Here is a 15,571-nt window from a genome sequence, read left to right on the forward strand (position 1 = left end):
CTCTGACAGATTATTCTAATCCTTTGCAGCAGCAAATTCACTCCAAGACTTGTGTTCAATTGGACAATATTTATTACAAAGCACTAAGAAGACCACTTCTGAAACAATTTCAGCAGTTCTGGGATGGAAACATTATTTGGCAGTTGAGTTAACATGTCTTGCTTTAATTTTTTCATGATTTACACTTGTTGCTGCAAGTTTTACATAAGAGCGAGCCCTAAATTAAAATTATTTATTTTTACAAAAAGCTTCATATTAATATGAGAGTGTCCATAGCAGTTTCCACATGCATTGTTGTCTATAACACAAATGAGGTGTAATTTTTTTAATGTGTTCATAGGAATTTGTCATATTTATTTTTACAAAAAAATCACTAATAACAGAATCATACCCATAGTATTTTTCCACATACCTTGTTGTCTATACCACGAAATGAGGTGGTGTATGGATGTTCATCATCTGCTTCATTTGTGTGGTTATAAACTACATCCATAATGACCTGTTACAAAAAAATACAGCACTTTTTAAAGGCAAAGTACTAATAAACACAATCAAAGGTAATGAGTAGAAAACCATTTAGTTGAAAAACAGAAAAAATTTAGGCAAGCAGAATGATAATCACAATCACCCAAACCTAGAAAGTAAACACTCCAAGCTCATCCAGATTAAAGGAATATTGCAGAAACAAACCTCAATTCCTGCAGCGTGCAAAGCCTTCACCATTTTCTTAAATTCTAAGGATGCTGCTAATGGTCCCCCACCATTAGCAGCATACCGAGTCATTGGAGAAAAGAAGTTCATTGTAGAATAGCCCCATGTATTTATCTGTCATAAAATTATAACAGAAAATAATATCAATAAAATAATTCTTTTAGAAATGAAGAATATCAACAAAGCAAGTGTAACAACTTTCCCTCTAGCTAGAGAAAACCTTAAAAATAAGATCAATCACCAAATAAAAACATTGTTTTCCACATTTTTATGACTTCAATTTTCAAAGATGTTTAAAACTTCTGCTTGTCAAATTAAGATCCCAAACAGAAACTGATCTCCAACAGTTACCTGTGATTCCAGGAATAAAAAAGGAAAAGAGAAGAGAATCCTTGTACATTTGTCAGGAAAAACTCCTGAATTTTATGATTTATACAAAATATAAAGGCAGGTAATACCATGTGGTCACGAGGGTTTCGACGCCTCTGGAGTTCTAGTTCATCAAACTCAAATACTGGTAGTAACTCCACTGCATTAATGCCAAGTTCTAGAAGATGAGGAATCTACAACAAACAAAGCAAATTGGTAAGGATTAAGAGCAATCTTAAACAAAAAATTCTTGAGCAATCATTATCATTTCAATTCTTGAGCAAATAAACCGTTTTGCATCAACTTTGCTGGGAACAATTTAAAAAACCTTGCAAACAACCAACAGCAAACCAGTTTTCCCAGCTTAGGATACAAGATAAGCATTTTTTGCATTAACTTGGCTAAAAACAATTTAGAACACCTAGCAAACAACCAACAATAAAGTAATTTTCCCATAGGATTCAAAACAACTGATTAAAAATTTCATGTGTAATATGGACTTAAAATAATATCTCAAGAAGTGATGATTGACAATGATCTAAAGCTTCTCTAATACAACAATGGTATCTCTAACCTTCAGAATCTTAGATAATCCTGAAAGAACTCCAAATACTCACAAATAAAATCACTATGTAATTTCAAAAAAAATCAGTTGGTAATGTGTTTTAATGTGCTTTATCAATGACGTGGTATACAAGAGCAATGTGTCGATGCTATTCCATGCAACAAATATCCAACTCCCCACTTGGGGTCACTATACAAAAGTAATTAGCTAACAATGGAGATTCAAGACATGTCCAAATATTAAACATGTTTCAACAATCTTCATTAAATAATTTCTTCACCTGAGATTACAGGCAGAAGTTACAATCATTACGGATGATCCATTGTAAGCCGGTTAATTAGTAAATAAGACTTTTTGGAAATGTATTAAAATAAAACAATAGATTAAGTCATAACTAAGGGTTAATTGTATGACGGTTGATGGCCTAACCAACCGCAAACTCTTTATATGTAGACCAAAGAAACGGGACTCGGACTCGGCTCGGACTCGGCAAGGCCAACTCGGACTCGGACTCGGGACTCGGCGTCAAACTCGGCTCCAGACTCATCTGGACTCGGGATAGTGAAAAACTCAAGAAATTTAGAGATTTTTAAATATTTAAAACTTGTTTCAGACACCCTTATTGAATACACCTTAAAGACACAATAACATCATCAAACTCGGCTCATTTGATTACATACACAAGTATACATCAATCACATAAGCATAAACGCAAATTGTAGCTGAAGAAAATAACAAACATAGATATATAAATATTGTCAAATGTATACAATATTACAGAACTCATGGAATAAAAAATCCATGTCATCATATGATCATCATCAAATGTTTCATACAAATACCAAAGGTAAATACAACTACAAGTCTATGGCTCAGAGGAGCCTGCACCCTTCGGCTCCAGCCCCCTACGAAGGTGTCTAAGGTAGGTACTAGATGATTCGACTACCATAGCCGCTCCCTGTGACACCATGCCATGCTCACCAACATCAGGAACACCCGTGTCACTATCTGCCTCTGAATCTCCTGTCTGTGCTCGTGCTCTCTGCTCCTCCTCTGCCATGGCTACAGTCTCAACCTCTATATCTACCTGGTCGATCCAATCAATGTCAGACTCGTAGGTTAAATTTTCTCTACTTCTATCGACGCAATTTCCCCCATATTTTTCGACGGGGGTTTGGGGGCAGCGCCCCCAAGGTGGGGTCAAGGGGCAGCGCCCCTTGCGCGCTCCCTGTCGCAATACAAGGCGAGGTCGAGGGGCAGTGTCCTGCGAGGCCAAAAAAACTTATTACAAGTCTGAATTAGGGTTTCTTTGAGAGTCTTCCTTAGGGCCTGGTTTTGCTCTTGTTGCTAATTGGGTCTTGCTTGGTGAGTGAGTATCATTCTTGAAGGTCCAAGCTAGGTCAAGTTGGTGAGTGATAAAGTCTGGAATGTCATCCTGATCTTCAAATGCCCTGAAATTTGGCTAAGTCTGGAATGTCCTGATCCTGAAATTTGACTAAGTCTGGAAAACTGAAGAATCCTCCAAAAACTAGATTTTGCAATATAACTCCTGGAGGCCCGAAACCACTCTCAAACATCCTGACAGTATATATGGAATATAACTTACATTTCCTTATATCTTTCTTCTTTCTTATACTTAAATGTTATATTCCATAAAATAATCCTGACGGAGAGACCAAAATGTCAAATTTCGCCCTTCCAAAAAAACTTATTACTTTTTAAAATGTTTTTTTTTTTGTCATTTTATTAACCCAGCCAGTAGCCGAGTCTGGGGCTCAGGACTCGCCGAGTCTGGCAATTTTGAGCCAAAATCGCCAACTCGGCGAGTCTGGCGAGTTTACTCTCCAGACTCGGCCGAGTCCGAGTCCGAGCCCCTGGGACTCGTTTGGCTTGACTCGGACTCGGACTCGGACTCGCCGAGTTTGGGCGATTTCAGGCGAGTCTCGTTTCTCTGAGTAGACTTATAGCACATTTGAAGGTGCGGGATTTGGGGATTAATATGATATACCCCTATGTTACATGTGATATATTCTTGCATACTATTTTTGTGTTGATCCAGTATTGTGTGTTGTTGGTTCCATGACTGTGTCATATTATGCCATGATGTTGTAATTCAGATCTTAGTTTATTCTCTATGCTTGTAATCTCAATCTACTTAGGCTGCTAACATTTTGGCACCGTTGCCTAAGTTGAATCCGGAGGTCTCGAGAAGGCAGGCTGGCGGGATGGAAGCATAATGGGCCGCCCGTTCGACCAACAAATTCGGGTAACAGACAGTGACGAGGAGGACAACACAGAAGTAACCAAGGAGGATCAGTTGACACAAGACCCGATTCACGCATGGGACGTTTCCGTGGACTAGTACGTACAGCAAGAAGCGGAACTGAGTGTTGTCTCGGCTGGTACGGTACGGGCGAAACTCAACATGAACCAGGTGGTACATGATCTCGTGGGTAGTCTTCCACGGTTGTTGGCACATGTACTCCTGGAACTTGAAGAGGAACGAGAAAACGTACGAAGGGAGCAACGTAGGCAGCAAGTGCTCCAACAGTACGAAGAAAGGAATTGAAGGGAAGAGGAGCACCGGAACACAACACGACGACGCAACCCCCGTAGTTCCAATAATTAATGCCAAACATACTCAACAAAGATCGAAGAAGACAATCTCGAGAGGAGCAAGAAGGGAACCAAGAAGACATAGTGAGGAGATCCCTGCACATTGTTGACGTGTCTGAAATCGCATTGCTGCAAACTCCATATGGCCAATGCAGAATAGAATAACCAGCTGAGTATCCTATCCTCTCTTGAGATAAGGAAGTCCCTAATGCTGTTTTTTTTTATTTGATCAAAGAGGACGACCTCAAGGTTTCTTTTGTCAGGTCTTGACTGCGGGATCTCTCAGTGGTCTGATGTGTTTATGCTGGAAACACAAGGGGGACTTACGTTGAATGGGTAATTTATAGATAATTTCCCTGGAACTTTCATAATCTTTCTATCAAATGATTTCGGTTAAGTTGATACTGTTTTAATGGGGCTGCGGATTTTCTGGATAAAAAAGGGGAAAAAGGAGGGAAGGATAGGGAGAGAGAGAGAGATACATGAAATGTAAATTCTAACTAAGATAGCAGTTTCATCAAACAGACGGAAGCCTCCAAATAACAAAACTAAGCATTACCAGCTACTCAAGCATAGTGTTTGCATAAATCTAGTGCAATTTTCAAAGGAAAATAAGATTTTTCATGTTATCACATACAACATCAGAACTTTTACATTCATAGTGAGTATTCAATAACCGAACTAAGCATGAAAGGTCCAGATTAACCATGCAGAGAGAAAGGCAATCAGTCGTTCCCCAATGGTGTGGACTGTGAGGATTCGATCAGATGCTTGCTTGAAAATGCTATGTAAAAGAAATAAACATAACTGAAAGATTTCTAAATTAAGTGAAGAAGGAGACCATGCACTCACAAGGAAACTTGAAAACAGTCTTAATCTTTGCATTAATTCCTGTAAAATTCTGCCAGAGCTTTTGCAACAATCCAAGAACTTCCTACAAAAAAGAGGGAAAACCAGTCCCTTAAATAGACTTCAAAAAGGATGAATGGCCTAGATTTAATCTAAACAAGTGGCCCAGATTCATCCATAAAGCATGGCTGCCCATACCCATAAATGGGATGCAAATATCAACCACCACCCCAAAATGGGCAATAACTACCCAAAAAGGGATAATTAAATCAATTTGAAATAACCCAAAAAGGTGTATCAATAAAGTTTTACATTTGGTTGACCAAAAGTCAAATGTCACCTTTTGGTGCAAAAGTGCACTTTTAAGATTTAGAGGAAAAAAAGCACTTTTGAGAAATCACTTTCTCTATTTCAGTCTCACTCTCCTTTTCTAGAAATTGATCTTCGCCATGCAAATATTCCCGCTATAGATCACGACTTGCTGCCTGTTCCTCACGAACGTATTCCTGGAACTTGATGCATAACTGGAAAAGCAGACTGAATGGAGGCATGGGAGGATGGCGAATTTTGTATTGCATACCTTCGAGATACTGGTCCACGTGCTTTAAACCATCCTTCCAGCTGGAGCGATTACGCTCAAAGCATAATATGTCTGAATGGACCTGACCAGCAAAACTCAAGTCCTTAGCGGAATAGGTAATCCTATCCGTTACCAATCTTTCTTCCCAATCTGGCTGGAATGCATTATCGGACAAGTCGTTTATCCATCCCGAAACCATTGATCGGAGGATGGTCTTACCTAGTTCTTGCATGTTTCCCAGAATCACTTCACATGCATCACTCTCTTTGTCAATAATTTCTTTGGTGTCATTTTTCATGGTGATAGTCCAGTACCATTCCTTAAGAACACTGATGCTATGAGGATCTAGGATGGCGGACAATGTAGGAATCTGCGCATGTGTCCAAAAAAGAGCTCTCATGAGGGGAAGGGTAGTGGCAGCCACTTCGTGCATGTGAAGGGATTCCCTCTTTACCTCTAATAACTTGACTAGAGTGAGCTCTCGATGGAGGGCCATTTCTTTTACTTCCTTAAGGATTCGCTCTCCCCTTTTCTTGATGTCTTGTATCGATTCCCTGACGGCCTTCACGGTGTCCCGTACTCCTTCAAATTCTGTTGTGGTCCTTTGTGCCAATGCCGTCGGGGGAATATGGGATTCGGAGGCATTGCGTAGTGGCCTTAGGAGCTGATCGATGTATCCCTCAGCTTGCTCAGCACGAGCCTGATACATGTCCTTTTCAGCTGTTATTTCTTCGAGCTACTTGAGTATATTCTGCACTGAATCCTTAAATTCTTCTTTTCTTGCTCTTTAGTGGCTCGTCCGATGGGGACAGTTGTGATGCTATAATCTGCCAGTGTAACCTGATCTACTGGCTTGTCTATAGGCGGGGTGGCAATGTGGAGAGTGCGGTTCCTTTGCTCGTCTTTGGTCACTCTAGAATATGTCTTGGGCTTTTTCTTCCCCTTAGCTTTTGCTTGGTCTATGCGCGAGAAGATATCCTCTAGATCAATAGGTGGTTTGGTGGCGGCCTTACGCTGGGCTCTGGCAATCAACCATTCTTGAGGCACTGTCTGGGTTGATAATAAGGTTAAGTCTGCATTCTGTTCTCTGACGTTCTCAACCGACTCACCACAGATTCACAACTGCTCTGCTACCGGAGGAGTGAAAGAGGTGCGAAGCTCTTTGCTTGCAGCTGAATTCTCCCCTATTTCACTGAACAATTGTCTAACATCTTCATGTGATGGTTGTTCTTCAGTTCTTTCGAGCTCATGAGTCTCATCTATCCTTTTCTCTCCTTCGACGGTGGAGTCATCTTTGGCTGAATTGTGTAGCAGCAACTCGTGGCGGCTCTGTCGAGTGGGTTCGTGCACTTTGACCCCCTGGGTGGATGGAATCTCTCCTTCCTCTATTTGGTTGCCCAGTACAGTCGATTCGAGGGCTCTTAGCTCAACTTCCAGCATGTCAGGCGCGGGAGGATCATCAGTTCCAAACGCATCAATGTCACTTTGAGAAGGCGGAGCGGGTATATAATCTAATTCCACTACATCGTCGGACGAACTGGGGTCCTTTGACGATGACGTGACCTCTGGTCTCTTTATAGGAATCTTCTCCCTTCTTGTTCTTTTGGACGTCCGAGTCCCTCTGCAAGCCTTAGCCTTCTTTCTTTTCTCTGGTTTCTCAGTTTCTTCTCGAGGTGCACTAGACGTTCCCTCATCTTCGGAGGACTGAGAATCAAGGCTACCCATTAGGTGGTAGGTGAATTGGACTCCTTAATGTATTAGCCTCTCAATCTGCTGATGTAACCATTGATCTGTGTACCTTGCTGGGGCTGCCATGACTGCCTGGAAATCAGTGATTGGGTCCTGGGACCAATCAACGCCTGGCAAGAGATGCCTTACTGCTTCAAATTCTAGGACTTGGAGGCAATTCCCTGAATCTGTGAGCTGACCTGGGACCCGACGGTATTCAAAGAGTCGCATTTGCTGCACACTTAATCTAGAATATTCTTGCCTCCTGACCTCGTAGTCATCAGAGCAATTCTTCCAATAGTCTTCAACTGATTCCTTTGCTCTGTACCGCCTACCATAGGCTCTCTTCGCCAGATTATCATAATTGAAATATTTTCTTGGAAATGGTCCTGTAGGCCATAAGAGGCCAGCTGTGCAAGGGATTCCTCTGCTAGGGTAGGGGTCTTCAAGTGGACATCATGGTTGCCTATGATCATGGGGAATGTGAATCCAGCCTGCTTGCTTTCTCGGAGTAAGATGTCGGCCGGACGTGACTGCCTTGCGACCTCCATAAGAATTACTTTGTCGGTTGGGTACCTGTTGACGTGTATTTTGTACACCATCATACACAGAATAAAATACCAAAAGGCATCTTATCCTCTCTTGAAAAAAGTCTCTAACTGCTGAAGATTCGCATGAAGGATCAGTTAGGATGACTCCAATGTTCTGGTTAGTAGGGTCTCTACGTGTGGACAAGCTCCAGTGGTATGATGTGATTTGCTGTATCCTCAAGGGGTCTTACACTCCGAAAGTCTGAAATTTTACTAAACTAAGAAGCTTTTCAAAAAATAACAAAAGGATAGGGTTTTGAAAGAAGTCTAATCTAATCTAACCCTAAAAATAACTTCATGTGGACAAGACTTGGCAAGACTCTACCAACTTCAATTTTGCCATAAAATAACAACTCAATTGAAATTGATGCGATCTTCTAAGGTAACAAAATGATTTTCAACGCATCAAAGATCAAAGACACTACCATGAAGGTACATATCCAAGATACAATAATGATTGAAGTTTAAATGATTCAGGTATTCTCCAGTCGACCACGCAAGGCGTTCCTACAATCAGCAAGAAGCTAGTGGTTTGGATTACGAATCCTACCAAAGATCAAGTCTCACACTATGCCCTTCAAATTAACACACTACTTTGATTGAGCATGATTCAAGTAAATTGAACAACCATGAAGATAACCAAGAAAGTTGCAACAAAACACCATAACTTCAATATTTCATTGATTTCAAAGTCATCATGTACAACAATTGCTTGAATTCCTTTCCTCAAACTCAATCTTGCTACAAAAACAAATTGCTTCTAAACTCTAATCTCTCTAATCTCTTGACTATCTCTATTCTCTATTACATTACCATTGATTGATTACAAATGAAATGAAAAATGAGGGTATAAATAGCATCCTCAATTACAATGAAAGGTCCAGATTGAAAGTAGATCAACGGTCAAGATCATGACACCTAAACCCTAATTAGGGTTTGTTACAAATGGCCTCCTTTTTACTGAACAATATTAAATGCATAGCCAAATATTAAATTTGGCACAAAAACCTAGGAGACATAAACCAATGACAAATAAGATGCCATGTCATCTATAACAACCTCTCATCTAGAATCTTATTCCCTTTCCAATGTTCTTTTTTAGCATATGCAATGAATCTTGATACGATTCCTTCGATCTCAGCAATTGGAATCTCGGGAAGATTCTTCATACTTTCTTCCAAGTGGATGACTTGATCGAATGCATCTAGAAGAGCTGCGTCCCATGAAGATTCAAGTTCCTTGTTCTTTCAATCAGGAGCATGGTGGCAAACATCTGATCATATTGCTCGTCTGTAACATTAGCGTCCTTGCAAAAGATGACCTTGATTCTATCCTCTAACTCCTGCATATCCACATCTGTCTCGACCTCGATCCTCCTGTCAAGAATGGTACGAAGTACCTCAAATACTTTGTCCTGGATCGGATTGATCACCTCCTCCACTTGGCTACATCTAGTACTGATGTCCTCAAAGAAAACACTCTTCATATGGAGTAAGGTTGACCATTGAAGTAAACTGTGAGGTCCTCCATCCATGATCTTTTCCTGCGCTAAGACCTTCCTTGATGTGTGTCTAATTACTTTCAAGACAGGAATGATAACATCTTTGGTATGAGCAAATGCGGCTACTATTATCATCAAATTGTGGATTATCTCAAGAACCTGGATAGCTTGATGAATAATCTTCATCATCCTTGTTACAAATTCTACGGCAACTGTATGAGATTTATCCATCCAAGTACTCGTACGCTGAACCATATTCCTGAATCTTTCTGCCTCATTAATTGATTGAAGTGGAAGTGCCTGTACTGGTGATCTAACTGGATCCTGACGTCCCAAAGGTTCATTTAGATGACTGAAATATGTCCTCCATGCATCGACCTCTCTTTCAAGCTTTCTATTCTTCTCCATTTCTTCTCTAAGCTTGTCTTTCAATGCCTCAAACGAGTCGGTGGCATCATCCAATGTCTGCTCTGCTGTGGATGGTCCTAGCTCAAAAGTCTGTATATCATATTCCTCTGCTAGGATCTCACCTTCATATTTGTCTACTGCCGGTGTAGCTATCTGCAGTTTTCTGGATCCAGTCTCATCTCGAATCATCTTGGACATCTTGGTAGCCTTCCTCTTCTCTGTTACTTCGTGTGAACGTCCAACAAGGCTCTCTAAATCAATTGCATTATCTTCGTCCTCTATCACGATCACCTTGGTTAATCTTTCCTTCAACCAATCTGGGATGGCCGATCTTGTCTCTTGAACTTGAATTTCCTTATGCACTACTTCTTCTTCTCTGGGAGGAGATGTTATTTCGTTGCCTTCTCGATCTTCATCTAGCCCATAATCTTGGAGAGATCCATTTGGTGACCCTTGCGGTGCCTGTCCTTCCTCCTGCCTATCATTCTGTACCATCGACTCCATAGATTCTTCCACTTGAAGTGTCCTCATCTCTGGTCTAGAAGATGTACCGGATGAACGATCACGATTGGCTCCTTGCTTCCTCTTGGAAGATTCCTTCTTTTCTGATCTTTCTTTCCTCTTCGAACCTCTTGGATGGAGATTGCCCTCACTGGCACATCGAAGGTTACCTTCACCTGAATTTCTAGGATTAGGATTGCCTTCACTCACACTAGCTCCACCTTCGGCTGGTTTCTCTTCCAAAGTGAAAGTCATAGCTATGCCTTGCTCTCTCAACTTCTGATGCTGTACGTCAACCCATCTGCGGGTACAAGACAAGACTGGATCCATCAAAGCATCTAAATCCACGACCTCAGGCTCATTCCAATCCAACCTTATTGATTTGCTTTCTCGATCATAGGATGACTGGATATGTCTGCCACTGTCCTGTGCCTGGTCGGCCACTCTGTAAATCCTGCATTTCCTGATGAAATCCAAAGGCAATCTAGAATGCATTTTTCGTTTCACTTCAAGATCATCTAAGAGATTCATCATAAAATCTTCAATTTGGTATTCATGCATAAACTTCCTACCGACCGTCTCCTCTAAATGTCCATGTGGATCAAAGCTTTCTCTCAAAGCAAAAGATGAAAAAGAATACAAGGCTAACTCCTTCTCTGCGTCATCCATGGCTAAAGCATTAGGACATACCTCAACTGAATTGCCTAAAATGATAGGTACTGGAACTCCATTCCCATGTCTGTGTCTGAATGCCTTCGCATATCCTGCCAATTGTCTTGTTACCTCAAGTAACACAATTCTGTCTGTCGGATATCTCGGCAACATGTATGGAGGTGAAGGACATCCATGCACTCTAATATAAGTGAACTTCGGAAACTGAATAAACCAAGCACCATACCTCTTTATTAAATCCTGTGCATCCTGAGATAATCTGTTGTGAATCCCACCTTGCAACATCCTTGTGATGTTCATCGTGAAGGTATCATTAACTAACTTGTAGTTGCTTCCTGGCGGATGATGCAAGTAGGCATAGGAATCACAAGCTCTGACCTCGCTGGGTCCTCTTCCAATCACTCCTCTGTGAGGTAGTCCTGCGTACTCAAAACTCCTAATCAATGCATAGATGACGTATGAACTCATGTGGAAGGACTTGGTAGCCTTGAGTCTCCTCAACTGTACGTCCAAGCAATGGCTAATCATTCTAGCCCAATGTATGGTACCCTTCCCTTGAACAATCACCTGGATGAAGTAGAACATCCACTTCTCAAAATAGAAGGCATGAGGGGCTCCTGTAACTCGGTTGAGCATTGTGATCAAATCTCTGTACTCCTGGAAATCAATCCTGTGCGGTGTGTTCGGGATCTTGCTCAGACGAGGACGGCTCTTGAGTAACCAGTTCTTGTTGATAATGCTTAGACAAGCATCTGGATCATCCTCGTACATTGACCTGGCTCCTTCTATGCTCTTGTATATCATGTCCCTGTGCTCTGGAAGATGGAAAGCTTCACTTATAGCTTCCTCTGAAAGGTATGCCAAAGTGTTTCCTTCATTGGACACGATCGTTCTAGACTGAGGATCATAATGACGAGCACACTCGATCATCAACTCATGGCACTGAACAGCTGGAGGAAAGCCGGCCGCCTTAATGATGCCACTCTCGATTATTCTCCGGGCGACAGGTGATGGCTTGCCAATGTAAGGGACCTCTCGAAACTTCTTCGTGCTGAAGTTACCCAAGTTGGTATCTCCAATGTTGCTCCACTTCGATACGATCTTGGTCTCCACTTCTTCGGCCTTTTGATCTTCCTTCATGAGAGCTGGACGACTGGTGGATGCTCCCGCCTTCGGGGTCGCCATACCTACACAACATTTCATAATGAGAAACTAGATTTTACAATGAATAACATAGATTAGAGAGTAAATTTTAGGAAACCTCATGATAAGTCTTAGAGTTATCATTTCCCAAAAAACGATTGAGTTACTTGGAATTCAAAATTTCAAAATTCAAAATTTATGACGATCAACGTTCAAAATTAAAACAATAAAACCATATCGCCATACCTCACTAGAGAGCTAACTCTAGAATGCAAAATGAATAAAATCGCCTAGGTAAAAGATCGAAATTAGATGGCCTCAACGTGATTTCTTCTTCAAGTTAGCAACTTCGCCACCTTTCAAGTCTTTGACGTGATCTTCCAATATCCTTGGCAAGTTCGCACAATATGAAACTTTAGATTCGCACCTCCTTTGATGATACTTCACACCACCTTGCTTGAAATGAAATTCGCTCTCTCTAAACACAATTCGCACCTTCCTTTGTCTTCCTTAAATTGCACTTGAGTGTGGATGATAAAATGATAATGTGAAAATAAAAATCTTCACCAACCTTTATAAGCGCTCACACCTCAATTACCACTAGGCCGACTTGGTAATTAAAAACAAATTTTAAATAAAATATAAAGGCCGACCTTAGTAAAATTAGGCAATTAAAAATGATTTTTTTAATAAATAACAAGGCCGACTTCCATAAACCAAGCGCTCTATTTGATTTTAAATTAATAATTAATAATTAATTATTAAATGCCTTTATTAATTAATAAATTCGATTTTCTTTTACAAGGCAATAATTAATTAATGATATCAAGCGCAAATTTTAAATGCTTTCAATTAAATATCGATTTTCCTAGCATTTAAATAAATTCAAAAATGTGTTTGAGCGCCAAAATTTAAAGATGAAAAATGCAAACCTCATCGCCCTGGTCCCTGACTGAGGGACAGGAGCGATCCATCAACTTGGTCTTGATTCTTGCACTTTTGACGTTCAAAATCCTCATCTTTACGTTGAAGTTGGCATTTTCGTTGGGTCATTCGAGCTTGATTGACTTGCTTGTGCGAATTAGTGTCCTTTAGATGTGATATCGCCCTGGTCCCTTGGAGAGGGACAGGAGCGAACTTCATAGTTTCTCCTTAATCTTGCTTTTTTAAATCTCAAATCTCCATCATAAAGCAAACAATAATGTTATTTCTTCATTCCATGCTTGTCTCACTTGACTTCTACAAGGCGTATTTGATGTTGGGAGGATTATCGCCCTGGTCCCTTGGTGAGGGACAGGAGCGATCCTTGTGCTCTAATCAACATTCTTTGTAGTTAACCTTTAACTTCTCGCTCATTGCCTTCCAAACGACGATCTTGATCTTGTGCAATCCTGCCTTGTCTTGATTTTGAGGAAAAATGAACGTTTTAATAAAAATCGCTTTGGTCCTTGTCCAAAGGACAGGAGCGATATAGCTTCCTTGTTCAAATTGGTATTCATTTGACGTTTGAAACCTTTGTATATCATCTTCAAAAGACACCTTAGACCTTTTATCATCTCGCATAACCTTGACTTAACGTGATTTTTGAAGGATTTGGCAACTATAGTCAATATCGCTCTGGTCCCTGCCTGAGGGACAGGAGCGAACTTCAAGGTTTTGAGCTTGTCTTTGCTTCCATCAACTTGCAATTACTTTCATCGTGTAGAATGAAGTCCCTTGATCCTTCTTAATCACTTAATACTTGATAAACTTTCGAAATCTAGGCCTTTATAGGAATTTCGCTCTGGTCCCTGCCTGAGGGACAGGAGCGAATTAGGTGTCTTGGTGTAATTCCTTTAACATAGGCGACTTTGGATACTTCGTTCTTCATTGAGATGCCTTAAAACATCCTAACCACCTTGTTCTTCGTCCTGGAGTGTCTTGAACTTGGAGGAACGGCAATATAACCATCACATCGCCCTGGTCCCTGACTGAAGGAGAGGAGCGATCTTGCTCTTGTAGGCTTCATCTCACTTTGCTAACTTCAAAAATTATCTTCAATGGTCTTGTTATACTTCGTTTCACTCATCCATGCCTTGGAATTCATTGTAACTTGGCAAGAAATTTGTCTAAGACAAAAATCGCTCCGGTCCCTGACAGAGGGACAGGAGCGAACTTGGGCATTTGGGTCCCTTGTTGATGTTTTGTAATCTTCAATTTATCTTCAATGGGTTCAATTCATCTCCTTTCTTGCCTTCAAACGTAAAACTTGCTTGATCTTTGCCCAGTACATGCCCTATGAGGAACTTCGCTCTGGTCCCTAGGAGAGGGACGGGAGCTACAATGGATTTCGCCCTGGTCCCTGGCTGAGGGACAGGAGCGATTTTGGCGTTCTGGACCATTTTTCTTCATGACGGCACTCCAAGTTATATTCATTTGATAAAACACATCTCCTTGGACCTCTTCAAATCACTAAGTTGTTAAAATCCTGCAAGAACAAAGCAATATTTGATTTTGAGCTCCAGTCCTTCACTGAGGGACAGGAGCGATTTTGACTCCTGGGGCATTTCCGTGTTCGTGAAATTCTTCAATTTATATTCAACGAAAAGATCACGCCTTTCTTTATTACTTCCACTCGAAAAATCATCTTGATCTTGCAGAGACAGTGAGATTTTTGAAAACAAGCTCCGGTCCTTCACTGAGGGACAGGAGCGATTTTGCTCCTATAGGCCAAAATATCAAGATTTCACAAGTTTAATCACTTCACGAGGCAAAAACAAATCATTCCCCATGCCCAAGATCAAATATCAAAAAAACTCAAAATTTGGTCAAAATTACTCAATAGGATAAAATTCACATCTCATCATCAACACTTAGACAAATTAAGACTCTGCATTCAAAATTCCAATTGAAAATAGACCATTCTAGCGAATTCACTTCATTCAAAATTGCATCCTACAAAAGGAAGCTCAAAAAGCTCTCAAGACTGGCTGGACTCTGGCCTGAAAAGATCGAAAAAGGGAACCCTAAGGCTTGACCCTAAATCCAGACAACTGACAAACTACCAAAATCCTAAAAAAACAAAACGAAAGGCGAGCGAAAAACGAGCAAAAAGACGGGGTCCCCATTTTAAATGGGGCGATGTGTGAAATGGTCACAACAGTACCGTGGAAGTCGAAGAGGGGCACCATCAAAGCCTGCTATTTGGATGTAGGAGAACCTCGGGAACTAAATGAACCAGGCTCCATGCCTCTGTACTAGGATAGTAGCTTGCTTTGAGAGCCTTATGTGTAATCCTCCCTGCATCAGCCTGACTAGGCGCATTGTGAAGGCGTCATTGACGCGCTCATATTGGCCAA

General features: G+C 40.9%; 1 protein-coding gene across 1 annotated transcript in view; it reads right to left on the reverse strand.

Moving 5' to 3' along the window:
* LOC131029452 (isoamylase 3, chloroplastic) overlaps positions 1–15,571 on the reverse strand; it is a 311,234-nt gene that overhangs the window by 243,396 nt on the left and 52,267 nt on the right. The window contains exons 8-10 of the mRNA XM_057959949.2: positions 1,170–1,274; positions 691–825; positions 413–499 (exon numbers count right to left, since the gene is read on the reverse strand). Of these exons, the coding sequence (XP_057815932.1) occupies positions 413–499; positions 691–825; positions 1,170–1,274 (327 nt within the window). The remainder of the gene's footprint in view (positions 1–412; positions 500–690; positions 826–1,169; positions 1,275–15,571) is intronic.

The sequence above is a fragment of the Cryptomeria japonica genome, chromosome 10, assembly GCF_030272615.1.
Source record: "Cryptomeria japonica chromosome 10, Sugi_1.0, whole genome shotgun sequence".
Classification (NCBI taxonomy): Eukaryota; Viridiplantae; Streptophyta; class Pinopsida; order Cupressales; family Cupressaceae; genus Cryptomeria; species Cryptomeria japonica.